Source organism: Suricata suricatta, chromosome 11 (genome assembly GCF_006229205.1).
Source record: "Suricata suricatta isolate VVHF042 chromosome 11, meerkat_22Aug2017_6uvM2_HiC, whole genome shotgun sequence".
Lineage (NCBI taxonomy): Eukaryota > Metazoa > Chordata > Mammalia > Carnivora > Herpestidae > Suricata > Suricata suricatta.
The window spans coordinates 4,971,675-4,984,042 of record NC_043710.1 but is presented as its reverse complement, the minus strand read 5'-3'; the positions used below and the strand labels follow the sequence as shown (position 1 = coordinate 4,984,042).

The window sequence follows — 12,368 nt, the reverse complement described above, 5'->3', positions numbered from 1 at the left end:
CTCCTTCCCCTCCCCCTCCTCCCCCTCCCCCTTCTCCTCCTCCTTCCCCTCCCCCCCTCCTCGTTTCTGATCTCAGCTGAGGCCTCACTTCCCTTGGGAATTCTTCCCATAGCACCCAAGGCTGCTGGTCCATAAAAGGAAGAAATAAATGAGCATTAACAGTCATAATTTTGTGGCACCTTCCTGGGGCTTTTCCTTCGCTGCCTCCCCTTTTTCTGCCAACCAGGGTGCAGGCTACACTCCCTCAGGCCCCCCCTCCCCCGGATCCTCGCTCTCAGGGGCCCTCTATCCCTTGTCACCTTGACCGCTATCTGCCGGGACCTCAGACCGCAGTGCCTACCCACTTGCCTGCCCCTGGGACCACCCAGGCCCTGCCGGGAGCCACCTGAGTTCCACATGGGCACCTCACTCTCCAGTGTACCAGGCCCATTCCCAGGCCATCTCTTATCCACTGGATTCCCAGAACTTTCCTGCTCCCCCAGGAGCCGCCTGGAGCCCTCTGTAGCTGTGTGCTGTGGTTTGGGTTGGCCCACAAATTACATTCTGTCAAGAAGTCAGGAGGAAACAGGGCTCGCTCACAGCCCCTGCATCCTGATTCCTAGCTTCTCTCATTTGTCTCTGGTCCCACCCAGCCTTTTTCCATAGGCCGTGTGATTTTTATGTCAAAATCGTGTGGTTAGACCATGTTGTGGATTGATTTTTTTTTTCTTTTTCTTTGGACAATGCCGAAAACGTCTTCTTGCTCTGCCACGTGACTTCCTAATACGCGCATTTCTCAAAGGCCAGTGATTGTCCCTCCCAGGCCGGCGCCGCCAGCCCCCACGGGCCCCTCAGCTGGACCTTCAGGCCGTGTCCACGTTTCTGCTCTCATACATACAGCCCCGATGACTCACCCCAGACATAAAACTTGCTGGGTTTTTTTCCGCAAGATATATTCCTCAGGGCAGCACTGCTGCTCAGGGTGCATGGTCAGCTCCATTCTCCAGATGAGGAAGCTCAAGTTCAGACTTGCCAGGAGCCAGGGCGCCCATAGCCAGGCCCTGCTTTTCTTACCCTGTGGCCTTGGGCCAGCGGCTGGGCGTGCTCACAAGGGTCTCCCCGCCTCGGCCGTCCTACGCCAGCAGCTGGAGGTAGTGACCTCATAGGGATAAACACCAGGGCCGCAGGCTGGGCCCGGCCATTCTCTAGAGTGAGTTAGCCTCGCAAATTCTGGCTGGAGTTGGCGGGGCTCAGGAGAACAGGGGCAGGGAGAGGCCTCCCCCTTCCAGAGGGGCTGCCACCGCCAGGCTTCAGGGGCACCGTGGCAAGGAGCTCTGCAGCCCCAGATGGCCCACTCTCTCCCGCACTGGACACTCTGAACGCTCTGGGCCCTTTTCATCCCCTTCTCTGCTTGTCCTAACTCCCAGGCCCTGACGCCTTGGCCTGGTACGTTTCTTGCTCCTCCTTCCTATCTCAGGTCAGATGTCCCTCCTCCAGGAAGCCCTCCTGGGCTGTTTTCATCACTCTGTTTTGTCTATTTATTTGCCTACCTACCTCATCCCTAGGGTGTGACCTGCTTAAGGACAGGGACTGGGCCTGGGGCTGACTCCTTCACCAGGGTGCTCACACCCTGTAGGTGTTCCGTGGGTGGGCAGTGATCGGTCTTCACCCCTGAAATGCCCTCCCCCATCTTCTCACCGTGCTTCTGGGGACTGTGCTGGGTCAAGGTGGGTGGGGCAGTGGTTATTCCTGCGGCTCAGAGGTCTGGCTGCCACAGCTGGACTCCGAGCGCCATTCCTTCCTGCCTCTTTGACCTTGGGCACATTCTTTATCTTTGTGCACCCATTTCCGCATTTGAATGGAGTATAGAGGCAGCACTGAGAATGGCAAATTCTATTTGCCAACAGGTCACTTCTGCTAGTGGGGGCTCACCCAACACACTTGATGGGACAGTTAATTACTATGTCTGGGGACAGTGAGGCTTTGATAGGGAAAGTTATTTACTTATCAGTGAAGAAAGCACATTTGAGCATTGGATTCGTCCCCAAGCCCTGCACAGCTGAAAGGCCACTTCTCTCTCAATTCTGGCTGAGATTTTTTTTTTTTTTTTGGTAGCAGCTTAATTGAGATAAAATCCACAGACTGTACTATTCACCCACTTAGGGCATATAATTCAGTGCACTTAACATCTTGGGTGCCCATCAGCGCTATTAACTTTTAGAATATATTCGTCATCCTCCAAAGCAGCCCTGCATTCTGCATGGCCCCCCGAACCCCCCAGCCCCAGACAATGACTAATCAACATTCTGTCTGTGTAGATTTGTTTTGACATTTCAAATACATAGAATCATACATGGAGCGCCTGGGTGGCTCAGTGGGTTAAGCGTCCAACTTTGGCTCAGGTCATGATCTCGTGGTTCACAAGTTTGAGCCGCACATCAGGCTCTGTGCTGACAGCCTGGAGCCTGCTTTGGATTCTGTGTCTCCTTCTCTCTCTGCCCCTTCCCTCTTCCCTCAGTCCCCAGAGGCTGCTTTGGCGATCTGGAAGGCTGTGCGTTCAGAGAACTCAAAAGAAGCAAGAAGAACCCCATTTGTTTAAAGCCTAGGGAATGTTTAACCATCCTGCACAACTCTTCATCCGGTCTAGCCAAGCGTCCCTGCCCCCACCCCACCCCTGGTAGAAGTGTGTGCTTCTGTGGAAAGGGGGCCAGAAGCAGAAATCGCAGAGTACACGTGTCTTACTCAGCACTGGGTCCTCTAGCACCTAGGACTAAGCCTGGCACATAGTAATCACTCATTAAATATTTGTTCATCGAATAAATAAGTCAGCGCTGCACTGCCTGCTTCTCAGGTGGCAGTCCCTAACCACTGGGGGACCCCAGAGCCTACTAATGAGGGGCTGCCTTTGCCTTGCAGTCATCAAGAGCCCTCCTGGCTGGGAGGTGGGTGTCTACACGGCGGGGGCCCTGGCGCTGCTGGGAATTGCAGCTGTGAGCCTGTGGAAGCTCTGGACTTCAGGGAGCTTCCCCAGCCCCTCCCCGTTCCCAAACTACGACTATCGGTACCTTCAGCAGAAGTACGGCGAGACCTGCGCGGAGGCTCCGCAGAAGGTGAGGCGTCTGTCCCCAGGGCGGCCTCCCGCCCTTCCAGCCCCCTTGCTCTGTCCTGGTTAATTTCCTCCTGTGACAGGGACCCTGTTCCTGCGCCACATCTCCGCCATAGCCCAGTGACTACCTGGTGAGGGACTGAAAGTTTTCAATTGTAAAAACCATCCTGTGATGAGGCATCTGGGTGGCTCAGTCGGTTAAGCATCATCTGACTTTGGCTCAGGTCATGATCTCGCGGTTCGTGGGTTCGAGTCCCGCGTCGGGCTCTGTGCTGACAACTCAGAGCCTGGAGCCTGCTTCGGATTCTGTGTCATCGTCTCTCTCTGCTCCTCCCCTGCTCACTCTCTCTCTTGATCTTGCTCTCAAAAATAAATATTGAAATAAATAAATATAAATAAATAAATAAAAACCATCCTGTGAAAAATACAGGAAAATACAAATAAGCAAAACCCTCCCCCAAATGCCACCCCCAGCGGCAAATAACTGTTAACTGTATTTTAATTATTAACGTTTTGATTTTTTCTGTCCAGTTTTTTTATTCTCTCCAGTATTTTTAATGTATCCGCCAGTCTCTTCCATGCCTCGTTTTTTATACAATGGGCGTCATTTCTACACAGAATTTTATACCCTGCTCTTCTCATCTCACAGCCGAAAGCATTTCCCATATTGTTGAGCCCCCATGATAAGTATCATTTTAGTGTCGGATTCTTTTTTTATGTGCGTGCCATGATTTACTAAACGCCATTATAAATAGTGCAGTGAATGTTTTAGATGTAAAACTTTGTCTTCATTTGGGATTATGTACTTTGAACGGACGCCCAGATGTGGAATTACTGTATCAGGGACTGCGGACATCTTCAGGGCTCTCAATATATACTGCATTAGACACTTGGCAGAGGATTTTTCTAGCAACATATAGAGTTCCCGAGAGCACAGCCAGAGTCTGTTACCAGACAGCAGCCCCACTTGTTCGTTTGTTTGGGGTGTGAGTGGACGTTCTCCGTTCGGGGGGGGGGGGGGGGGGGGGGGGAGACTGTAAATTGGCACAACTTTTCCAAAGAGCATTTTGGCAACGTGTGTCAGCAGCTTTCGAAAGGACCATATCCTCTGAGCTATGATTTGAAGAAAGCTATTTGATGCTGCATTATTTATATTTGTGAAAAATTAGAAACAACATAAATGTCCAACAGTAGAGGGATCGTAAGGTAATCACAGCTGTGCACTCAGTGACAAATTGGTGGCCCATTTAAAATGATGGTAATGGGGTGCCTGGGTGGCTCAGTCGGTTAAGCCTCCGGCTTCGGCTCAGGTCAGATCTCACGTTCGTGGGTTCGAGCCCCGAGTCAGGCTCTGTGCTGACAGCTAGCTCAGAGCCTGGAGCCTGCTTCCGGTTCTGCGTCTCCTTCTCTCTCTGCCCCTCCCCGTCTCATGCTCTGACTCCCTCTGTATCAAAAATAAAACATTAAAAAAAATTTTTTTTAATAAAATAAAATAAAATGATGGTAATGGGGGCACCTGGGTGGCTCAGTCAGTGACGTGTCAGACTTCAGCTCAGGTCATGATCTCGCGATTCATGGGTTCAAGCCCCGCGTCAGACTATGTGCTGACAGCTCAGAGCCTGGAGCCTGCTTCAGGTTCTGTGTCTCTCCCTCTCTCTGCCCCACCCCCCTCTGCTCATGTTCTGTCTCTCTCTCTCTCTCTCTCAAAAATAAATAAACATTAAAAAATGTTTTTCAAATGATGGTAATGAGAGCATGGGAGATGGTTGCGGTACAAAGGCTTCTGTTTTCTCAAATCCCCAAGGTCAACTTAGGGAAAGGAAAAATTTGAATATCAGAGCGAGTGTTTTTCAACATGAAAATCTTACGCTGTTGTGAACATTTTGGTAAACATCCTCGGAGGCTGCTCGGTCATCTGCTGAGTTGCTATAGTCTAGTTATTCTTACCCATTCCCCCACCTAACTACTTTTCTTTTTAAAATTTTTAAAATTTTTATTTATTTTTGAGAGAAAGAGACAGAGTGCAAGTGAGGGAGGAGCAGAGAGAAAAGGAGACACAGAATCTGAAGCAGGGTCCAGACTCTGAGCCGTCAGCACAGAGCCCGACGCGGGGCTCAAACTCACGAACCGTGAGATCACGACCTGAGCCGAAGCCGGGCGTGTAACCGACTGAGCCCCCCGGGCGCCCCACTACTTTTCCTTTTTACAAACGTCACTGCAGCGAACACGGTCATGTGTGGAACTCAGTCCCTATCACTAAACATTTTGAGAAAAAAGCTTTCTTTCTTCGTGGTTAGGGAAAGAAACCCGAGTGACATGAAACAACATTAAACAAAGACCTTCCTGGCCAAGGCACGACCCTTTCTGCAAACAGGGAATGGCAATGGCCTTGAACGAACAGGGCTTACAAGGCCACGCCGACTGCATTTGCGACGCTCCGCTGTCCCGTTTCTCTCCCCCAGAGAGCGCCTGCCTGGGCCGGCCAGCGGGCCAGCACTCGGGGGCCGCCCAGTCGCAAAGGCAGCCTCAGCATTGAGGACACCTTCGAGAGCATCAGCGAGCTGGGGCCCCTGGAGCTGATGGGCCGGGAGCTGGACCTGGCCCCCTACGGGACCCTCCGCAAGTCCCAGTCGGCTGACTCCCTGAACTCCATCTCCTCGGTGAGCAACACCTTCGGGCAGGACTTCACGCTGGGCCAGGTGGAAGTGAGCATGGACTACGACGCCGCCTCCCACACCCTCCACGTGGCCGTGCTGCAGGGCAAGGACCTCCTGGAGCGCGAGGAAGCCAGTTTCGAGTCCTGCTTCATGCGCGTCAGCCTGCTGCCCGATGAGCAGATCGTGGGCATTTCCCGGGTAAGTGGGGGCGGGGCGGGGGCATGCCCTGGGCTCTCGGGGAGCCCTCCCCAGGCCGACAGGTCCGCAGGGCCAGGCCGGATGTGAGGAGGGTGCTACAGGGCCGCCTTGGGTGCTAGTCCCAGAGCCGAGGGTGTCACCAGCCTGAGGACTTCCACTGCAGGCAGTTGTTGGCAATCCTGCCACATGTATCGGGTGGGTGGCAATCGTCCATTTCCATACCTGTCCCCCAGGCCAGCTTGGGGTCCTGGGAGAAAGGGATGACATGCTCAAGTTGGCTAAGTTGGGGAGAACTTAGTAACAGGCCTGTTAACAGTGGTGTGGGTGGGGCGTGGGGCGACCTCAGAGATGGAGTGGCCCCCTCTTCTGAAGGGGTGAGGGGAAGGGGGAGCGAAAGGAGAGAGGCGTGTGGCACCTTGATAGGCGCTGTGCCCTTCAGTCAGGGGACATGGTCAGACCACAGTACCACAGGGAAGGACCTAGGGAATGAGCACCCCTAGCTCCCTCCGTCCTCTGGTTTCCCTGGAGGGGCCCCCACTGTCTGGCCCCCGGAAGCAGGAGGCTAAAGGAGCCTGTTGGCCAGCTCCTGGGGCCGAGAGCAGGATGGGAAGGGCAAGGGAAGGCACCCAGCCCCCTCCCACACCAGGCTACCCCTCCATGGGTCCCTCTGTCTTGCCAAGAGAGGGAACAGAGCCTTTATGGGACACACTGTACCCCAGGCTGGATTAGGGGGAGCAGGGACCCAGATGTCAGTCGAGAGTCCTCTGAGGGGAGCAAGATTGACACCCAGTGGCCTCTAGCCAAAGCCAGTGGAGCCTGAAGGTCTGTAGGACCTAGTGCTTTCTGAAGAGTCACCGGTGCCCAGTCACTCTTACTGTGCTGAAGCGGGCTGTCCCTCAGTGGGGGACACTGTCATCCCTCTGCCAGCCTGCCCTGCCCCCCTCACTCCAGGATGGTCAACACCTGACCACAGCCCTGTGCACGTGGGGCCCAGGAGAGGCAGTCGGCGAGTGGTGGGGAGCAGGTTTCCCCCCTTCCTAGCAGCGTGACCGTGGATAAGTCACATGAGCTCTCTGTGATCGTTTCCCCATTTGTCAAATGGGCAACATAATTCTTGAGGATGGGGTGTACGCTATGCAAAGTCCTCAGCCCAGTCCCTGGGAAGTGCTCACTGGACTGTGTATCGGGACCCCGACGTGTCTCTGTTGAGCCTGGATCCACCTGGCTGCAGCCTGGAGATCCTGGGTGCTTCTGGACACCTTCAGTGAGAGGGGACATTAGTAGACAAGAGCCAGCACAGCCCGATGTGTGCTGAGAACCTGGCTCACAGAGCCCACCCATCCGTGATTCCCTCAGTAGCCCCAGTGGGATGGACCAAAGGGATCTAACAGATGAGGAAACTGAGGTTCAGGAGAGCGCTTTGCCCAGCACATCCCCAGGGCGTGGCCCGGGGGTTCCCATTTTCCACCACCCGTGTGCTCATAGAGCGTAACATGCAGAGAATGGACAGTCAGGGAACCCCAGCCCCTATGGGCAAGGAACAGCAAAATGGCTCATTTGGCAGAAGGAGGGAGAGATGGGGCAAGATCATGAAAAGCCTGATTGCCAAGGTCAAGATCAGGAGGCAGATGTTATCCCACTGAGGAAGGAGCCCTTGAAGATCCTCGATCAGGTGCCTGGGTGGGAAACATGGCTCCCCCAAGCCAGGCAGTGACTGGAGAGTGTGCTGCAGTGTGTCTGGCGGTGCTGGCAGTCTGCTCCCGGGAAATCAGGCTTCTTAGCATCGCAGCCCAGCTAGTCCCAGCAAGTAGGTGGCTGCCCCCAGGCTGGGCAGCCCCCCAGCCTCAGCCGGAGTGCCAGAGACGAGAGCTCCTCTCCAAATACGGCCAGGCAGTGACTAAGGTGGCCCCCAGGGGAAAGGGGAGCCATGCCCGCCACTGCACCTTCCCAGGGGCGTCAGCCCACAGCTTCCTGGGAGGAGGCCAGAGGCGCCCACCAGGCAGGACTGGGCTTGGAAAGGGAGTCTGCCCAGCCTTGTCTCGTCACTGCATCCGTCCGTCCATCCCGCCCCGTTCAGACCCTCCTGGGCCAGGCTCTGCAGAGGCTGGGACACCAGTGTCTCTGGACTCCACAGCCACGTGTACTTGCTGCACACCTGGCCCAGGGCTGGCCCTGAACACCCACAAGGAAGAAGAGCATCTCGAGGGTTCTGTGGAGCCATGGGCACCGAGGGTGGGAATCATTGGGTCTCAGATTTGTGGAAGCTTCGAATGCCAGGCCGCTACCTGAGAGGAAGCTAGGGGTGCTTCAGGGAATCCCCAGGGCTGGGGCACCTAGCTCAGTTAGTAGAGCACGTGGCTCTTAAACCTCAGGGGTGTGGGTTTAAGCCCCACATTGGGGCATGGAGCCTACTTTAAAAATAAAAAATCCCCAGGGCTGAGCCCCAGGAAGAATTGGCACTGAGGTTGTGGAGACAGCAGAGGCAGCACCTCTGGACTCTCTGTCCAGTGCTCTCTCCCCACCATGGCCCCACGGGCATCTGGCTGCTCCCTCTTCCCCAGAGTTGAAGCCCCCTCCACGTCCCTGTCTTTCTCTGCAGATCCAGAGGAATGCCTACTCCATCTTCTTCGATGAGAAGTTCTCCATCCCCCTGGACCCCGCAGCCCTGGAGGAGAAGAGCCTGCGCTTTTCCGTGTTTGGCATTGACGGGGACGAACGCAACGTCAGCACGGGGGTGGTGGAGCTGAAGCTGTCCGTCCTCGACCTCCCGCTGCAGCCCTTCAGCGGCTGGCTCTACCTGCAGGACCAGAACAAGGTCAGTCTGCCCACGAGGACGGCGTCACACACACCCCCCTCTCCGAGCAGAAAGTCCGCTGTCCCCCACGACAGCCCCAACCCTGACGTCTTCAGAAAACGACAGAGAGAGAGGCCTGAGCCATCTTCAAGGAGACGGTTTACTACATGAAGCGAAAATGCCCTAATTACCGTTCCCCACTCTTCCATCATTGCTGTTTAGGCAAACCATATGCTAATCCCGGTCTGCTCGGACCTCTGTGACCTCAGAATGTTTTCCCTGCACTGGAATGAGGGACACTGACTGCCTCTGCTTGCGACAGGCAACCTCTGGCCCTCCTTCCAAGGCAGGACCCATGCCGGGCGAGGGGCAGGGATGGCGTGTGCCTCGTGGAGTGGGGAGTGGGTTCCCTTCCTCGAACCCACCAGCCCGGGGCCTCCTGTAAGGGCAAAAGCAGCAACTTCTCGGTGGAGAAGGAAGCTGCTGTCCTTCCTTGGTCCCCTCGAGTCCCCAGGGGGGCAGAAGCCCTCTGAGCCTGTCACGTGTCCCCCAGGCTGCCGACGCTGTGGGCGAGATCTTGCTGTCTCTCAGCTACCTCCCCACGGCCGAGCGCCTCACCGTGGTGGTGGTGAAGGCCAAGAATCTCATCTGGACCAACGACAAGACCACAGCGGGTAAGGCCGTGCTGGCCGGCGGGCTGGGGCAGCGGGGGGCGTCAGCAGGTGTGGGGCACGGCACGAGGCCCCCTACCCCCAGCTTTGGCCGAGCTCAGGGTGAGGGGAGATGGGAGTCTGAGAGCAGGAGCCTGGGGCACAGGAAGAAACCAAGGTAGACGCCCGCTTCCCAGGACTAGAATTCGTGACAGAGGCTTCGTCCCCAGAAATGGGACTGTATCCCAGATGCCAGACAGGGGCCAGGGCCACCAGGGTGGTGTGGGGGCCAGGCAGGATCTGAGGCCCCTAGCCTGCAGGAGCAGAACTGGAAACCAAGGGCTGGGGAACCCGGCCTAGCGGGGGGCCTCGGGGGAGCCCTGGTCCAGGCAGGTGCGGCCAGGACACCCGGTGGGCGGAAGGTGACAAGCAGAGAGCGACGTGTTATTTCAGAGTCAGGCTCCGCGGAGTGGGAGCAGGGTGACTCAGGCCTGACGTCTGTGCTCCTTACAGAATGAGACACTGCGGGTCTGCCCACTCCCCACAGCATCACGTGAGGGGAGCACCGGCGTGGGCCGGGCAGCAGGCTGCCTGAGCCCAAGGCCAGCTCTTCTCCCGACTCGTGGAGGAGCCTCAGTTTTCTCATCTGTAAAACAGGGAAGAAATAAAGGCCCAATGGCAGGACTGCAGGGGATGATGGCGACGGCGAAGGCTTGGGGGAATTTGGAGCCAGCGGGCCACGAGGACCAGGCAGGGCGAGGCCGAGGGAATGTGGCACTGACCCTGACCCCCACCCCGTGCTCGCCCACAGACCCCTTTGTCAAAGTGTACCTGCTTCAGGACGGGAGGAAGATGAGCAAGAAGAAGACGGCCGTGAAGAGGGACGACCCAAACCCAGTGTTCAACGAAGCCATGATCTTCTCGGTGCCCGCCATCGTGCTCCAGGTGAGGGGTGGCTCGGGTGGGGGCCGCTCCAGGTCACGCCTGCGCTCTGGGGCCACCCCAGGCCCTCCGGCCCAGCGTCCCAGGGATCCCACAGGTGGTGATGGTTCGCCTCAACCTCTCCCCTTTCTGGCTGAGAGGCATTTGTGGAGCACCCACTAGGTGCCCGCCCTGCGGTGAGGGCCAGAGACACGGGCACTGCTCCTCTGTTGCTCACAAGGGGCAGCCGGAAGATGCCCAGGCAATCCTTTTTTTTTTTTTTTTTTTTTGAGAGAGAGAAAGAGAGTAAGCAGGCTCGCAAGTGAATGAGGGCAGAGAGAGGGAGAGAGAGAGAGAGAGAGAGAATCCCATGAGGGGCAGAGAGAGAGAGAGAGAAGCAGGGCTCACCCGAACTGGGGCTCGTGCTCCCCCAATGCGGGACTTGAACTCACAAACCATGAGATCATGACTCAGTGAAGTCAGATACTTCACTGACTGAGCCACGCAGGCGCCCCTCCAGACGATCCTAATCCACCAAGAGCATGCCCGACTCTGGCGGTCAGGGGAGGCTTTTCCAAGAGGGGTCAGCTAAGCCGAGATCTGGGGGAAGACTGTTCCCAGGGGAGGGAGCTGCGAAGGCCTGGAGATGAGCCCGGGGACCCCAGGGGCCCACAGTTCTGGCCCGAAGTCTCTGTACTCTACCTGCGGAGACGCTGCTGAACTCCCCGCACCTCCGTGGCTTTCAGAAGGTCATGCACCCCGGATATCACAGACCAAGGGTGGGGGGTTACCAAGGACATGGCCTGCGCCCCACCAGTGGCGCTGCTTGCGTGCCTCAGAGGATGGGGAGCTCACCACCTCCCCTCACCACCTCCTTCCATCCTGGGGCACCCCTGCCAGGGAGAAGGTTCTTTTGTGCCCTGAGCCTAAACCTGCCCCTTAGTCGCGGGGCTGCACGGAACCCACCCAACCTGACACCCCATCTGGATTGGAAAGCCCAGAACTGTGCCTCATTCTGAGAGTCCCAAAATCCAGGCAAACATCCCCGTGTCTCTAGTTGGTGCTGTGTGTCCTTGCCTCTTCCTGCCATCCTCATGGGACGGACTGTCCGTCTGTCCCCTACTTCCCTGGAGTGGGTGCAGCGCCACTGCTCCAGAGCCTCCGAGCGTGGGAGACCTCTCGGGGCGGGGGCGGGGGGCGGGGGAGGCCGAGGGGCAGGGGAGGCCAAGCAGGAGGGAGGGTCAGCCTGGGTTTGGGTTTCAACCTCTCCACTTCGATCCCAAGCACATGCTTTTCCTTCCTCAGCTGTTGAGTCCCATGTGTGACTCTATTAGAAATAGCCAGACACCTAAAGCTCTCTGGGTGCAGGCACTATCCTAAGCAGTTGACACGTTTTAACTCATTTTGTTCCCGGGACAGGTAGGAACTGTATTACCATCCTCCAGATGGGGGCGCTAAGGTAGGAAGAGCCTGAGGTCACACAGCAAGGGAGGTGGTGTGGACCTGGCAGTCCAGAGGTAGCAGCAGAAGCCTGTGGGTGTAGGCAGATGAGGGGTGCAGATTAAGGGAGCCACTCCTGGCACCCCGTGGGGACCTGGCGCCTGGAGACAGGGTCCTGGGAGCCACGGGGGCCTTCAGCGCTGCCCCTGGTCTCCAGCATCCATGTCGCTTCCTCCCCAGGACCTGTCTCTCCGTGTGACGGTGGCTGAGAGCAGCAGTGATGGCCGAGGGGACAACGTGGGCCATGTCATCATCGGGCCGTCAGCCAGTGGCATGGGCACCACGCACTGGAACCAGATGCTGGCCACGCTGCGCAGGCCCGTGTCCATGTGGCACCCCGTTCGGCGAAACTAGCAGCCGGCAAACGGGCCAAGGTGGGCACTGAGCTGCCTGGGGCCCGGCGCGAGCTCCGCTCTGATGCCCCTCCGGAGTCCAGCGGGAGCCGTAAATGCTGGGGTCTCCCACTGGAGCCCCCGTGAGACGTCTTGGTCCATCTGTCCAGACTGCAATAGAGGAGCGGGCCTGGCCGGGTGTCTAGCGACCCAGGATTTTCTTCCACCGAG

At 57.0% G+C, this 12,368-nt stretch overlaps 1 protein-coding gene across 1 annotated transcript in view; it reads left to right on the top strand.

Annotated features, from left to right (window-relative positions):
* The window catches only part of SYT12 (synaptotagmin 12), a 19,814-nt gene extending 7,452 nt beyond the window's left edge, over positions 1–12,362 (top strand). The window contains exons 3-8 of the mRNA XM_029915147.1: positions 2,896–3,089; positions 5,548–5,940; positions 8,540–8,755; positions 9,288–9,408; positions 10,196–10,329; positions 11,986–12,362. Of these exons, the coding sequence (XP_029771007.1) occupies positions 2,896–3,089; positions 5,548–5,940; positions 8,540–8,755; positions 9,288–9,408; positions 10,196–10,329; positions 11,986–12,159 (1,232 nt within the window). The 3' untranslated portion in view covers positions 12,160–12,362. The remainder of the gene's footprint in view (positions 1–2,895; positions 3,090–5,547; positions 5,941–8,539; positions 8,756–9,287; positions 9,409–10,195; positions 10,330–11,985) is intronic.
* The last annotated feature ends 6 nt before the right edge of the window (positions 12,363–12,368 follow it).